Here is a 13,963-nt window from a genome sequence, read left to right as displayed (position 1 = left end):
GTATATTTTCTCTTTCTTCGTTTTTTTCCTATTTTCATGGAGTGTATAGAATTAAATATCGGATGTTCCTGAGCCTTTAAAAGCGAGTGAAAAGAGTATTCTTGAAAAACCCATATAACGAAAGCCTTCCCCAACCCTTGTTTGTATTGTCCGCTTTTATTCAAGTTTCAAATTGTCATCCAAATTACACGCCCACCCTTCTATCATTCAAAGGTCAAATGTAGCTTTTTTCCTATCTTTCACGAAAGAAAAAAAAACATTCTTTTTTCCGAAGGTCAATCTTTATTATACTTTCTAAAGTTGCATATTTCAATAAAAAAAAAAAATGTTTTCTCAAAACTTTTTTCGGTAAATCGTAAAAAAAATTTTACGATCAATGAAAGTGTTTGTTGAAAAATATAAAATAAAGAAATTAAAGTGAAATTTTCTTTTTAGTTTTTTGCGCAGATTATTGAAAAAAAGTGATCAGTATTATTTAATCATTAAAGTTTGACCTAAGGATTGAAAAATAATGTTTTAATATAATGTGGAGTGGATAATTACTACTACTTGTTGATAGAATTTTGATATATTTTTATCAGTCTGGAATTGTAATTATTTTTAGACGCTAAATGTTTCTTTTCATATAATCCAAAATTACTTTTGCGGTCTCAATTTTGTAGGTCAATCACGGTTGACCTAATATTGAAAATACTTTTTTTTTTACTTTTTACTTTTCTTTTGGATGTTACGAGAACGTAAACTCTCAATACCGTTAAATTCTGGTATTGAAAATTCAAATGGATATTATGTAAATAGAGATTTTCTACATGTATGCTTTTCCAAAAAAAGAAATTGCTATTCAATTTATAAGCATCTCAATAAGTAATTTTCGGTTTTTATTCAGAGAATTTGTAAAAATATGTTTTCTATACATTTTTTTAGCTATACAGAAAAAATCCTTTAAACATCGAAAAAAAATTTTTTTTAGTTAACTTTCTAGTTTTTTTAAATGAAACTTTAAGTTAAAAAAATCATCAAAGAGAAATTTGACGAGACTAATTTTTTTGCAGTAATTCACTTAAATATTGATTTTATAATAAAATTTATTCTCATTAGGATGATGGGAGAGTATTTTTAGTAATATCGAGTCTTTTTTAGGCTTTTTGAAAATATGGGTTATTAAATATTTTCCGATAAACATAGAAGAAGGAGAAAAGTAAATTTTTTGCTCTCATTCAGACAAGATAAAATTATATTAAAACTTTTCTTCAGTTTTAAGTGAATTTATTAATTCAAAAAGATAGGTATATTGTGCTTTTTATCCCTTTCTTTAAGAAGAAAAAAAAAATTTTTTTAACGTAATAGAGAGAGAGATTCTTCTACATCTACCCCATATTACCACAGTTATCGATTTTGTTCTATTTCTTCATTTTTCTTATCTCCACTTAAAGCAATTTAAAAATGTTAATAATTTTGTCTTGGCATATTTTTTTGTTTATACATAGATCCTCGAGTAGATCCTTTATGGTATATATATACATGCATACATATACCCTGTTTTTATTTTTCTCAAACAAGGTTTTAATAGACCGAACCTTGCGCAACAAGTTTGCCATTGTTCTCGTGAAATAAAGTGTGGACGGAAAATCTTTCGACCATTTACAAGTCACGTTTGCGGAAAACTTTGAATTCGTGAAAAAGTATCCGATATTCTACTAGTTCGGGTTAACCATAAAGTGGTAGGTTAAGAAGGTTGAAAAGGGGTGAATAGAGGACCATAAGGGGATAGTGTATCATAAAAAAGTCGGGCGAAGAAAAGATATCGCCTTTGTATTTCTTTTTTTGAAATCGCCTTTGGCCTTTTTCTACTTTTTTTAATCTCAAGAAGAATATTTCTTTCAGCAACAGTCTGATTGCAAATTTTTCATTTCATTTTAAAAAAACACTTTTTATGTATATTTAAGTCTTTCTTTATATTTATCTTTTATATAAATGTATGAATTACATTTTATAAATTATATAAACATTTAAATTATTTAAATTTATAAGTTACATAAATTTATAAATTATATAAAATATTTTCTAGATTTAAAAAAGTGTAAAAAAATGTTTTTGAACAACTTTTTTATAAATTAAATTTCTCTAAATATTTTAAATGCATCCCTCAAAGCATTAATTTTATATTAAAAAAGAAGTTTACAAAGGAGAAATTTTTTCCTTTTTTTCGTTTCAGAAACTTTATAATTGTCAAATACAAAAAGTAATTGTGTACATAGGTATAGGAGAGAGGAAAAGAAAAATCTTATAATAATGACCAGATGATACGCTCATTGCGTTCAGAAAACAAATCGTGTGGAGAATTCTTCATATCCACAACGATGCAGGCTGTTGCAGTTTGTCCTAGTTTTCTAGCATTGCGATTGGCTTAAAACTGAGTAAAAACTACACCCACACATTTATATATATGTGTATATAGCAATAAAATTTTCTTGGTATATCCAACAAGAAGCTTTATATTGTGAAATTATGCAATATTTTATATTATAACAGTTTCTGTTATAATATTATTATTTACTATTCTATATCCGAATTTTTTTTTGGACGCACATGTTTTGTTTGCGCGTTTAAAAAATTAATGAGATGCCAAACGTAGATTATGATCGTTCTTCTTTTTGCTATACCCATATAATCGCGTGTTCTCTATTAAAACACACTTTCCTTGGATAGTTATTAACTTGGATTATAAACATAAGACCGGAGAGATTATAAATATGAATCGTGTGAAAAAGAAGAGAGAGATTTTAAATGCTAAAAGCTGAAATTCTATAAATTAAAATGTTGATGAAAACAAAAAGAGTTTGTCTGAAAGTGTTTTTATAAAAGAAATTTATATGATTTAATTTTAATAGTCGTTTAGAAAAAAATTTATGTTTAATTGTTTTTATTTTTTTATACGATTCTATTTATTTTAAAAAAAATTGAAATGGGAATAGTAATTTATATTTATAGTAATTTGAATAGTAATTTAAATAATTTTTTTTTAAAGAATAGAAATATTTACCCCGCTCCAGCCATAAGGGAGGAAGCCCTTGTGCTCTGTCCAATTGCTGGAGTCGACGTAAAATAGACCCGCAGTCATAATGAAGACCCAAATGGCCAAATTTATAGTATTCAACACATTGTTAAATATGAGAGATTTTTTAACTCCTGCCGCCATCAACAGCATCATTAACAACGTGATAACGAACGCTAAAAAGTCCGGCGGTCGTCCTGCAAAAAGAAAAATTAATCTCATTTTTTTTTCTTTCTATAATTTACGCAGGAGAAAAAAATACAGGTGCATTCAAATTCATAAATTTGAAACATTTTTTAAAATTATTAGTCAAAAATAATTATCAAAATTTTTGAAACTAATTCTTTCTAATTACTAATTTTATTCTATTAATTCAAATTTCTGCTAATAATACATAATACAACTCATCACAGACTTTCAATTATTTTTAAATTTTAATACAATTTTAATAGAATTCCTCGATAAATGTAATTATGCTTAAAAATTTTATTAAAATTCAGCAAAGAAATTGAATTACTTTAAAAACTTTTGCCACAATTTGTTTATTGCAATTCAAGTATTATTTTCAATATATTTTTAATTAAATTTCTTCAAAAAATTAAATTATTTTCAAAATAATGAAATTCTTTGTAACAATAAAAATTTTTTCAAAATAATTTTCATAAAATTCATCGTAGAAATTTAATTAATTTCAAAAATTTGTCAAAATTCTACTATTTCAATAAAATTTCACAAAAAAATTCAATTTTATTAAAAAAGAAATTTTAATAAATTTCGTCTCAAGAATTCAATTATTTTCAAAAGTATTATAATTCTTCGCAAAAATTCAATTATGATAAAAAATTTATAAAAATCCCCTTCAAGATTTCAATTATGTTTATAAAAAATAAAAGTCCTCTTCGAAATTCAATTATTTTCAAAAATTATAATAAAATTCTTGGCAGAATTTCAATTATTTTTAATACAATTTTCATCAAATTTCTCGAAAAATGAAATTATTCTTAAGAATTTTATTAAAATTAATTTGTCAAGAGAATAGTCAATTATTTTAAAAGCTTTTGCTACAATTTATTTATTACAATTTAAGTATTATTTTCAATACATTTTTAATTAAATTTCTTCAAAAAATTGAATTATTTTCATAAATAATAATGAAATTCTTTGTAACAATAAAAATTTTTTCAAAATAATTTTCATAAAATTCTTTGTAGAAATTAAATTAATTTCAAAAATTTGGCAAAATTCAATTTATTTTCCAAGTCTACTATTTCAATAAAATTTCAAAAAAAATCCAAATAAGGTATTGGAAAAGAAATTTTAATAAAATTTACAAAAATTCTCGTCAAAATTTCAATTATCATTATAAAAAATAAAATTCCTCTCCGAAATTCAATTATTTTCAAAGATTATAATAAAATTCTTGGCATAATTTCGATTATTTTTAATACAATTATTTTAATGGAATTCCTTGTAAAATGAAATTATTCTTAAAAATTTTATTAAAATTCAGCAAAAAAATTCAATTATTTTAAAAACTTTTGCCACAATTTGTTTATTGCAATTTAAGTATTATTTTTAATACATTTTTAATTAAATTTAAAAAAAAATTGAATTATTTTCAAAATAATGAAATTCTTTGTAACAATAAAAATTTTTTCAAAATAATTTTCATAAAATTCTTCGTAGAAATTTATTTAATTTCAAAAATTTGTCAAAATTCTACTATTTCAATAGAATTTCAAAAAAAATTCAATTTTATTGAAAAAGAAATTTTAATAAAATTTGTCTCAAGAATTCAATTATTTCTAAAAGTATTATAATTCTTCGCAAAAATCCAATTATGTTAAACAATTTACAAAAATTCTCATCAAAATTTCAATTATCTTTATAAAAAATAAAATTCCTCTTCGAAATTCAATTATTTTCAAAAATTGTAATAAAATTCTTGTCAGAATTTCAATTATTTTTAGTACAATTTATTTACAATTTTATTCAAATGCCTCGAAAAATGTAATTATTTAAAAAAATTTTATTAAAATTCGTCGAAAAAATTTAATTTTTTAAAAGTTTGTTGATAAAATTCTCTTTAAGAATTCAATATTAAGAAACATTTAATTATTTAACTACAAAAATACACTACCGTCGGTGAGTATCAGGACGCCCCTTTTTTCATGAGTGGAAAAATGCTTAAAACGTAGAAAATTAGAATGACAAACATTTTTCGTATTTTTTTCCTCAAAGCTAATGAAATTATGAAAAGACTGACACCTGATCGAAGAATTTTCGTTGACTATTCTGTCAGATACAGAAAAAATACTGGATTTTGCATGCTTTTCGTAATTTTTTAATTTCTCGAAAAGTAATTAACTTTTTTTAGCGTTCTTGGTCTTGTTTCAATTTCTATTCAATGTAGAATCTAAATTAATTAATGGTATTGTGATATAAATTTTTCCAAAAAAATTTAAAAATGTGAAAGTCGGATAAAAAAATTTTGAAAAACAGATTGACACTTTTTCAACAGAAAAATTTTTTTTTAAATTAAATAATTAAGTAATTAAATAGTATATTAAGCAACAAGAGGAGAAAGGCAGCCATTTCTTTACGGTGATTTTTGTGACACAAGTGGAGGTCGAGGGCGCCGTAGGCGCCCCGAGACCGGAACGAGTGTCACAAAAATCATTGTAAAGAAATTGGCTGCCTTTATTCTCGTGTTACTTACGATATTTTTTATTCCTAATGCACAAAAGCGGCGATTTCAGATAGCAGACGACAGGGAGTAAAAGTCATTCACTTGTTCGATTTGTATGAAAATGGCGGCCGATTTCTCCCTTGGGCAAGAAAAATGCATGTGAACAGCTAATTTTCTTGCCCTTGGGAGAACACGGCCGCCATTTTCATACGGTCGAAGAAATGAATGACTTTCCTCCCTGTCGGCTGCTATCAGAAAGCGCCGTTTTTGTGCATGTGGGATAAAAAAGATTTTTTTGAATTTTAGTATATCTATCAAATGAATATATTTTACATTGACCTTTTGACACTTTAATATTCATGATAATTTTTTGAATTTTTTTAATCCTACTTTTACGGTTTCAAATTTTGTTGGAAAAATTTATTTCACAATAGCAGTTAATAATTTAGATTCTACATTAAATAGAGATTAAAACAAGACCAAGAGCGCTAATAAAAGTTAATTAGTTTTCGAGAAATTAAAAAATTACGAAAAGCATGCAAAATCCAGTATTTTTTCTGTATCTGACAGAATAGTCAACGAAAATTCTTCGATCAGGTGTCAGTCTTTTTATAATTTCATTAGCTTTCAGGAAAAAAATACGAAAAATTTTTGTCATTCTTATTTTTTACGTTTTAAGAATTTTTCCACTCATGAAAAAAGGGGCGTCCTGATACTCACGGACGGTAGTGTATTTTTGTAGTTAAATAATTAAATTCTCGTAGAATTTTCTAATAAATATTTATTTAAAAAATAATGAATTTCAGTTAAAATTTTAGATTATAATTGAATATTGAAAGCATTATAGCGTGGATTTTTTGAAATAATTGAATTTTGAAAAGGTTTCAAATTAAAATCTTTGGAAGTTTGAATTTTTTATACTTTTAATTAAGAATTCTGTAGAATTAATTTTTTTCAAAAAATTTAATGGAATTCTTTTTAAATTATTTAAAGTTTTTAATTTCTAATGTATTTAATTGAGGAATGTAAGAATAATCGAAATTTCATAAAATTAAATTGTAAAAAAACAAAAGAATTTGAAAATTCTCAAAGAACTTTTTCAAAAATTGTTTTTAAAAAACTGACCTAAAGAAAAATTTTAGATAAAAATTCTAGAAATGAATAATCGTAATGATGAAAATAATTTTTGAAGAAGTTGCAGTAACAAAATAGCAAGTTTAATTTAATTATTGTATTGTCTTCGACTCGGAGTGATCGCTTTCTTCATGTTTTATAATAATATTCTTATAAATCATTAAATTTCAAATTTTTGAAAATTTTAATTTTTATATATATGAAAAAATAATAATGATTAAATATTTATTTAAAAATGAAGTTATTGATATTTTCGAATAATTTTCGTATTAAAAGCCTAGAAAAATTTTGTTTTTTAACCTGGGAAACCTGGAAAAGTCCCTGATTATAATCAGTTATGTTTTCTATTAATCATTGAAGAAAAAAAAATTAATTAGAATTTAACTAATTTAGATTTAGAGAGGAGAAACATGAACGAAAATAAGATACGTAATTTATTATTTGTAAAATGTACAATAAAAAATTTTGTTGTTTCAGGTTATTTTTTACTAGTGATGAAATAATGGAGAGATAATTTTTGCTGTGATAATGAGTGAGTACATTTATGATACTATATTTAGTTTTTGGTATTTTTTATACTATTTATCAAACTTTTACAATATTGCTACTAAATTTATCAAACAAAAATTAAACACATTTTCAAAGAGAGCGACAAATATTAAATTAGAATTTTTTGCGGAAGGTAAACATATTTTTTATTTATTAATTTATTATTCTCAGACAGACTTTCGATTTTCCAAAAATTGTAATAATTGATAAAGAAAAAAAATTATTATTAAATAACAAAAATTTTAAACACAAAAATTAAGAGATAAAAATTCATCTACATTTTCTAAAAACAGATTTCTTTTCCTTCGAGTAGAAAAACAAAATTGACCAAAATTACGTTTTTCTTTTAAGAAAAAAGAAAAAAAATACTGGTGAGTAGGGTTTCGACATTATTTGCGGATAATACTTTCTCATGTGATAGTAATTCTTCATTTGTGCGATAAATTTATATATATATATATAAGGGTGGAGGGATGTTCGTTTACCAAATAGCCATCAACTATAACAGTAATTAGGAAATTGGTTTGCTGCATTATCAGGAAGATTGATAATTTCTTTTCCACTTAAGAAAACGTGTTTTCCTCTTCAAAAAAAAAAGAAAGAAAGTAGAGTAAAATAATTCCCTAAAATGACAAGGGGATAAATGTTCCTTGTCTGCTTAGTGTCCATCAATTTGCTATCGATTCCAATTAAAAGTTCGTTAGTTCCAAATTAATTATATATAATGAAAATTCTGAAATCAAAGTTGGATTCTATTGTTTTTGCACCAGACAGACATCATTTGTTCTGCCCAGTGAGAAATTTCTCACCGGTCCAATATCGGTCCAATATTGGGAGCCAAGAGACCGATCATCGGTCCAATAAAGGCTCCCAATATTGGACCAATATGGGCTGATGCTTGGGATGTAACGGCATCGCCAATCATCGGTTGTCAATATTGGTCCAATATTGGCCGAATATTGGCAACCAAGAGAAAAAAATTTTTTTAAATAAATTTTTTTTAATTAAATAATAATAATAAAAAATTAATGTTTATAATTTTTGTTTAATATATTTATTTGTTTAATTATTTATTTTTAATAATTCATGTAAATAATAAATAATTTATTATTTATAAATTATAATTATTTAAAAATGCAGCAGCTATTAGAAAATAGCATTCTGCAAAAAAATTCTATCATTGAAAAATCAATGATAGGCGAGAGAAATCCGCGTCTTTAAATAGATTCGCAGATGATAGACAAGAGATATCCGCGTCATTAAACGGATTCGCAGATATACTCTGGTCTCGCGACGAATCTCTCGATACTTATATACACTGGAGTCGCCGTGTCAGTTGCGAGAACGGTTACAGCGTCCCTCTTTCGGCGGAGATAAGAATTGTCACGTAAACTGCGGGTATAATAAGGCGGTCGGTAAAGCGATTTAGCAGTTTACGTGACAATTCTTATCTCTGCCGCAAGAGGGACGCTGTAACCGTTCTCGCAACTGACACGGCGACTCCAGTGTATATAAGTATCGAGAGATTCGTCGCGAGACCAGAGTATATCTGCGAATCCGTTTAATGACGCGGATATCTCTTGTCTATCATCTGCGAATCTATTTAAAGACGCGGATTTCTCTCGCCTATCATTGATTTTTCAATGATAGAATTTTTTTGCAGAATGCTATTTTCTAATAGCTGCTGCATTTTTAAATAATTATAATTTATGAATAATAAATTATTTATTATTTACATGAATTATTAAAAATAAATAATTAAACAAATAAATATATTAAACAAAAATTATAAACATTAATTTTTTATTATTATTATTTAATTAAAAAAAATTTATTTAAAAAAATTTTTTTCTCTTGGTTGCCAATATTCGGCCAATATTGGACCAATATTGACAACCGATGATTGGCGATGCCGTTACATCCCAAGCATCAGCCCATATTGGTCCAATATTGGGAGTCAATCGGCGCCCAGCACGGCAACCAATATTGGACCGATATTGGACCGATTAAAGTCTATTGGCAATTTCTCACTGGGTGCTTTCCCTAAATGTTCCAGAATAGTTTTTTTTTAATTTTCCTAAAATCCCACCGCTGTCACTGAAATATTAAAAATAGAATTAAAATAAAAATTATAAAAATAAACTACAATTAATTTTTCTTTTCTTAATTTAAAATTACTTTTATACATATTTACACTTGAAAAAAATAATTTCCTGTTTATTACACCCAGAGAAAAATATTATTTAAACCAAATATATTTTATTTGAGTTAAATAAACGTATATTTGTCTCAGAACCAACTAGACTTTTTATTTCTTTTAACCTTTAAAGTGCTATGCCGGTCTGACAGACCGCTATTAAAATTTTCTTTGCTTGTAACTTTTTTTCAAAGTATAATAAGAACTTGAACTTTTTAGTAGCTTCATATTTTATAAAAATCTGTTAGGAGACAACTTTTTCAAAAATTTTTATTCGTTAAATTTTGTAATATAAATAAATATTTGAAGTATAGCGGTCTGTGAGACCGGGGTTAGCTTTAAGTGAAAGTATATTCCAGTATATTCCCATGAGTGACGTCTGCGCAACTTGACGCGCAGCTAGTTCTACTGACAGTTCTCATAGACTGCATTTATAAAATAAATAAAATAAATAAATGCATAATACAGAAATGACTTTTTTTGTTAAAAAGTAAAAAATATTTATAATAGTTGTCTTTTAAAAATTATAAATTACTAAAAAACTGTCAAAAGGGAATAGCGGTCTGACAGACCGGGGTTAGCACTGAGCGTGATTTTTCAACACTTAGCACTTTAAAGGTTAAATAAAAATTTTATTCGACACAAATAAAACATATATTTGAGATAAATAAAATTTTATTTAAACCAAATAAAATTTATTTCAAACAAATAAAAAGTCTAGTTGGTTCTGAGACAAATATACCATTTCTCTGGGTGCGTACAATAAACAATTCCCTAGGTGAATAAAGGGACATTTTAATCTCTAAAAACCCTAAATAATAGTTTTCGACATTGAGCGTCACCTCTAATTTTAGGAACATGTTTATTTCCACCTGAAAAAAATTTACTTGTTTTAAATAAAATTTTTTATTCGAAACAAATAAAATTGAATGTGAGAAAAATTTCAATTTTTTAACGTAAAAATATCTTATAGGTACTTGTTTAAAATAAAACCATTTCTCCGATGACTGTATTGTAGAAATTTTAAAATTCGAATAAAATTTTCCTCCTCGCGATGATTTATTTCTATAAAAATTTCTCCCGCGATTATTAATGGTTTGCAAATTTGAATTTGAATAATGCGAAAAAAGAAAATATATAAATATATGGAAAGAAGAATTTCAATTTATGAAAAATATATACATATGCAATGTATGTTCATTTTGATTTGGGACACTATATATATATATATGTATATATAAGAAAAAGTCGTCTGTATTCTGAAAGCAATTTCCTATATACTAGGGGTAGAATTAAATTAGGTGATTCATGACATGGAACGAAGATAAATCACTAGACTTTGAGAATGAATAGGCAATCTTTGAAGACAAAGATATAGCTTGACGACAAAGCTTTCACTCTTTGATCATAATTTTCTTATATATGTATGTTTGGTTCGAGTTTCTTTGAATTTCTCTTTAGTTGAACAATGGAATTTTGATTAATATCGGTTACGCTAATTATTCGCCGTGGATTTTACTGGAAAGAAAGAATATAACGAATAGAGCAATAAATCTGTGTATACATACAATTTTATTTTTAGTACTTGATTTTAATCGCATAAAGAGTGGAAAAAAGTTATTTGAATCACATAATATCGTCATTACTTGACTATTGTGTTTTTTTTACTGTTTTTAAACCTGAAATCTTGAAAAATGTCTTCATCGTATTTCTAATTTTCTTTTCTTATTTGTTTAAATAATTTTAAGCTATTTCTATTTTTCATCGTCGTGGGATAAATAAACATTATTAATAAATAATTTTGAATTAAGTGTGAGGGTATGCGACTAGAAGTTGCTGATTTTATCGTTTCCATGTTAAAGAAAATATTGCGTGATACAAACTGCCATGTTTTTGCAATTTTTCCATGAATCGTTAACCGTAATGTATAGTACACATAGCTGTACTTGTGTATATACATATATTATGTATTTTTTTCATTATACAAACATTCATGTAAAAATTACCTTTAAAAATATTGTATACTCAAGAAGGAAAATTAAAGAAAAATATTTGCAATTAGACTTTTATGTATAATTTTTGAAGATTCTCTAAAAAGGAATTTATGATTTTAAATTTTGCAACTTGGCAAAATAAACAAAAAATGTTTAGAAAGACAAAAAAAAAACGATAAGACGTTTTTAAACGTTTTATTTTGGTAAACTACTTTATTATTTGTAACGAAGTAAATCGTTACTTGTATAGGCAAATTTTCGTTCTGAGTCCAGTGCTATAGTTAGTGATTTTGTCTCCGTCGCATTTTTCCCAATTTTGGTATAGTCCGTTGGTCAGCGTCTTGTGTCTATCTCACCTAGTGCCCCTTCCCTGAATGATTTCTCGTCTGTTTGATAAGAGGGAGATGTCACATGGCTTATAGCGACCCTTTCCCTTCTTTCTAATAGGTATATCGTTCAAATTCGACAAGGAAGGATTCATAGGAAAAATCATGAGGTGTGATAAGGAAGGAGTTTTCCGAAATTCGCTGCCGGTTTCCAGAAAAGCCGCGGATCGGAGGAACACTCGTCGCCTAGATATCAATCGTGTTGATTGATTTTTGAGAGAGTTGATTTGTAGTTTGGTCTAATTTGTATTTTCGTGTGTACGAAAATGAGAGACGAATTTAAAGTAGAATTGTTGCCATTTTTAATATTTGTACACTTTCAATTTTAATTGCTTAACTTTCTTTATTATTAAATAAATTATTACTCCTTTTTATTTTAATTTGTGAGTGATTATTTTAGTTAATTCCCTGTTTGTTTGGCGTTATTGTTTCTCGAAATTTGTTGGAGATTCGGAGACGCTGTCGTTACGAGTTTTCAAAGAAGCAGTTAAGGTTTGCCTATTGTCCAAGGAATCTGGACATCGATGCATCGCGATTTTAATTCTCAGCAGTTCCCCCCTTTAATGAGGTTTTGTTGAATTTTGTGTCCCTTTGTGAATTAGAGGTTTGAGATTATAGTGACTGAATTTCGGGTTATCGATGCAATAGTTTAAATTGAGTAATTATTAATAACTATTAATTTCCCCGTTACATATTATATAATAAATTTCAGACTTCGCACTCGATAATTAATTTTAAAAAGGTAGCAAAAAGTAGCTTTCAAATAGTAAAAAAAGTAGTAAAACGTAGCTATCGAAAAATTAAACTTGACGACCAAAAAAACTGACAAACATTATATTTACTTCTTTCTTATCCTGCTAATAAGTTGAATTCCTGCAACGAATTTTATTATTCATGAAAGAATTTCAATATTTATAATATTTATGAAAAGAATTGAATTCTTACGAAGCATTTTATTATTTTTTTAAATAATTGAATTTCCAAGAAAAAAATTATTACTTTTAAAAATAATTGATTTCTTGTGATCAATATTGTTATTTATGAAAATAATTTTGTTATTTATCTTTAATAATTGAATTCTTTCGAAGAATTATTTATGTAAATAATTGAATTCTTGGGAAGAATTTAATTAAAATCTAAATAAATAATTTAATTATTTCAAAAAAATTTAATTCAAATTGTATTTAAAATAATTGATTTTTTTCCAACAATTTTATTAAAATATTTGAAAATAATTGAATTCCTGTGAAAAATTCTAAAGTTTTTGTAAATAATAATAATTGAATTCTTTGAAAGAATTTTAAAAAAAGATTTTTTTAAATAATTGATTTTTTCGAGGAAATGAAATGAAATTTTTTAAAATAATTACATTTTTTAAGCAATTCTTGTAAAATTGTATTAAAAATAATTGAAATCCTGCCATGACTTTTATTATTTATGATAATAATAATTGAATTATTGCGAAAAAATTTTATATTATGGAAATTTTATTTTAAATAATTGAATTTTTCGATTAATTAATTAAAAATAGTATTACAAATAATTAAAATTCTTCGATAAGTTTTATTTAGTTTATTATTTATGAAAATAATTGAATTCTTGTAAAAAACTTTATTTGTGAAAATAATTGAGTTTTTCGATTAATAAATTTAAAATAGTATTAAAAATAATTGAAATTCTTCGATGAGTTTTATTATTTATGAAAATAATTGAATTCTTGCTTAGAATTTTATGAAATTTTTTTTTAAATAATTGAATTTCAATGAAAAATGTTATTATTAGTGAAAGTAATTGAATTATTGTGAAGAATTGTATAAAAATTTTGTTAAATAATTGATTTTTTTGAAAATGCTATTCTAAATTAATTGAATTCCCGTGGAAATTTTATTATTTATGAAAATAATTGAATTTTTGGATGAATTTTATCAATTTTTTTTGTTGAAAGAATTGAATTCTTTT

The 13,963-nt window shown here is 25.3% G+C and overlaps 1 protein-coding gene and 1 long non-coding RNA gene across 3 annotated transcripts in view; one reads left to right on the top strand and one right to left on the bottom strand.

Annotated features, from left to right (window-relative positions):
* The window catches only part of LOC122498021 (cationic amino acid transporter 3), a 135,757-nt gene that overhangs the window by 5,031 nt on the left and 116,763 nt on the right, over positions 1–13,963 (bottom strand). For both annotated transcript variants that reach the window (XM_043605514.1, XM_043605513.1), the window contains exon 5: positions 3,044–3,252. In XM_043605514.1, the coding sequence (XP_043461449.1) occupies positions 3,044–3,252 (209 nt within the window). The remainder of the gene's footprint in view (positions 1–3,043; positions 3,253–13,963) is intronic.
* Positions 1–13,963, top strand: part of LOC122498025 — a 114,135-nt gene that overhangs the window by 12,547 nt on the left and 87,625 nt on the right. Inside the window, exon 2 of the long non-coding RNA XR_006301191.1 lies at positions 7,356–7,410. This is a non-coding gene — a long non-coding RNA (uncharacterized LOC122498025). The remainder of the gene's footprint in view (positions 1–7,355; positions 7,411–13,963) is intronic.

The sequence above is a fragment of the Leptopilina heterotoma genome, unplaced genomic scaffold, assembly GCF_015476425.1.
Source record: "Leptopilina heterotoma isolate Lh14 unplaced genomic scaffold, ASM1547642v1 Lhet_14, whole genome shotgun sequence".
NCBI classification, from domain to species: domain Eukaryota; kingdom Metazoa; phylum Arthropoda; class Insecta; order Hymenoptera; family Figitidae; genus Leptopilina; species Leptopilina heterotoma.
The sequence above is the reverse complement of the archived record's forward strand: the minus strand, read 5'-3'. Positions and strand labels throughout refer to the sequence as shown.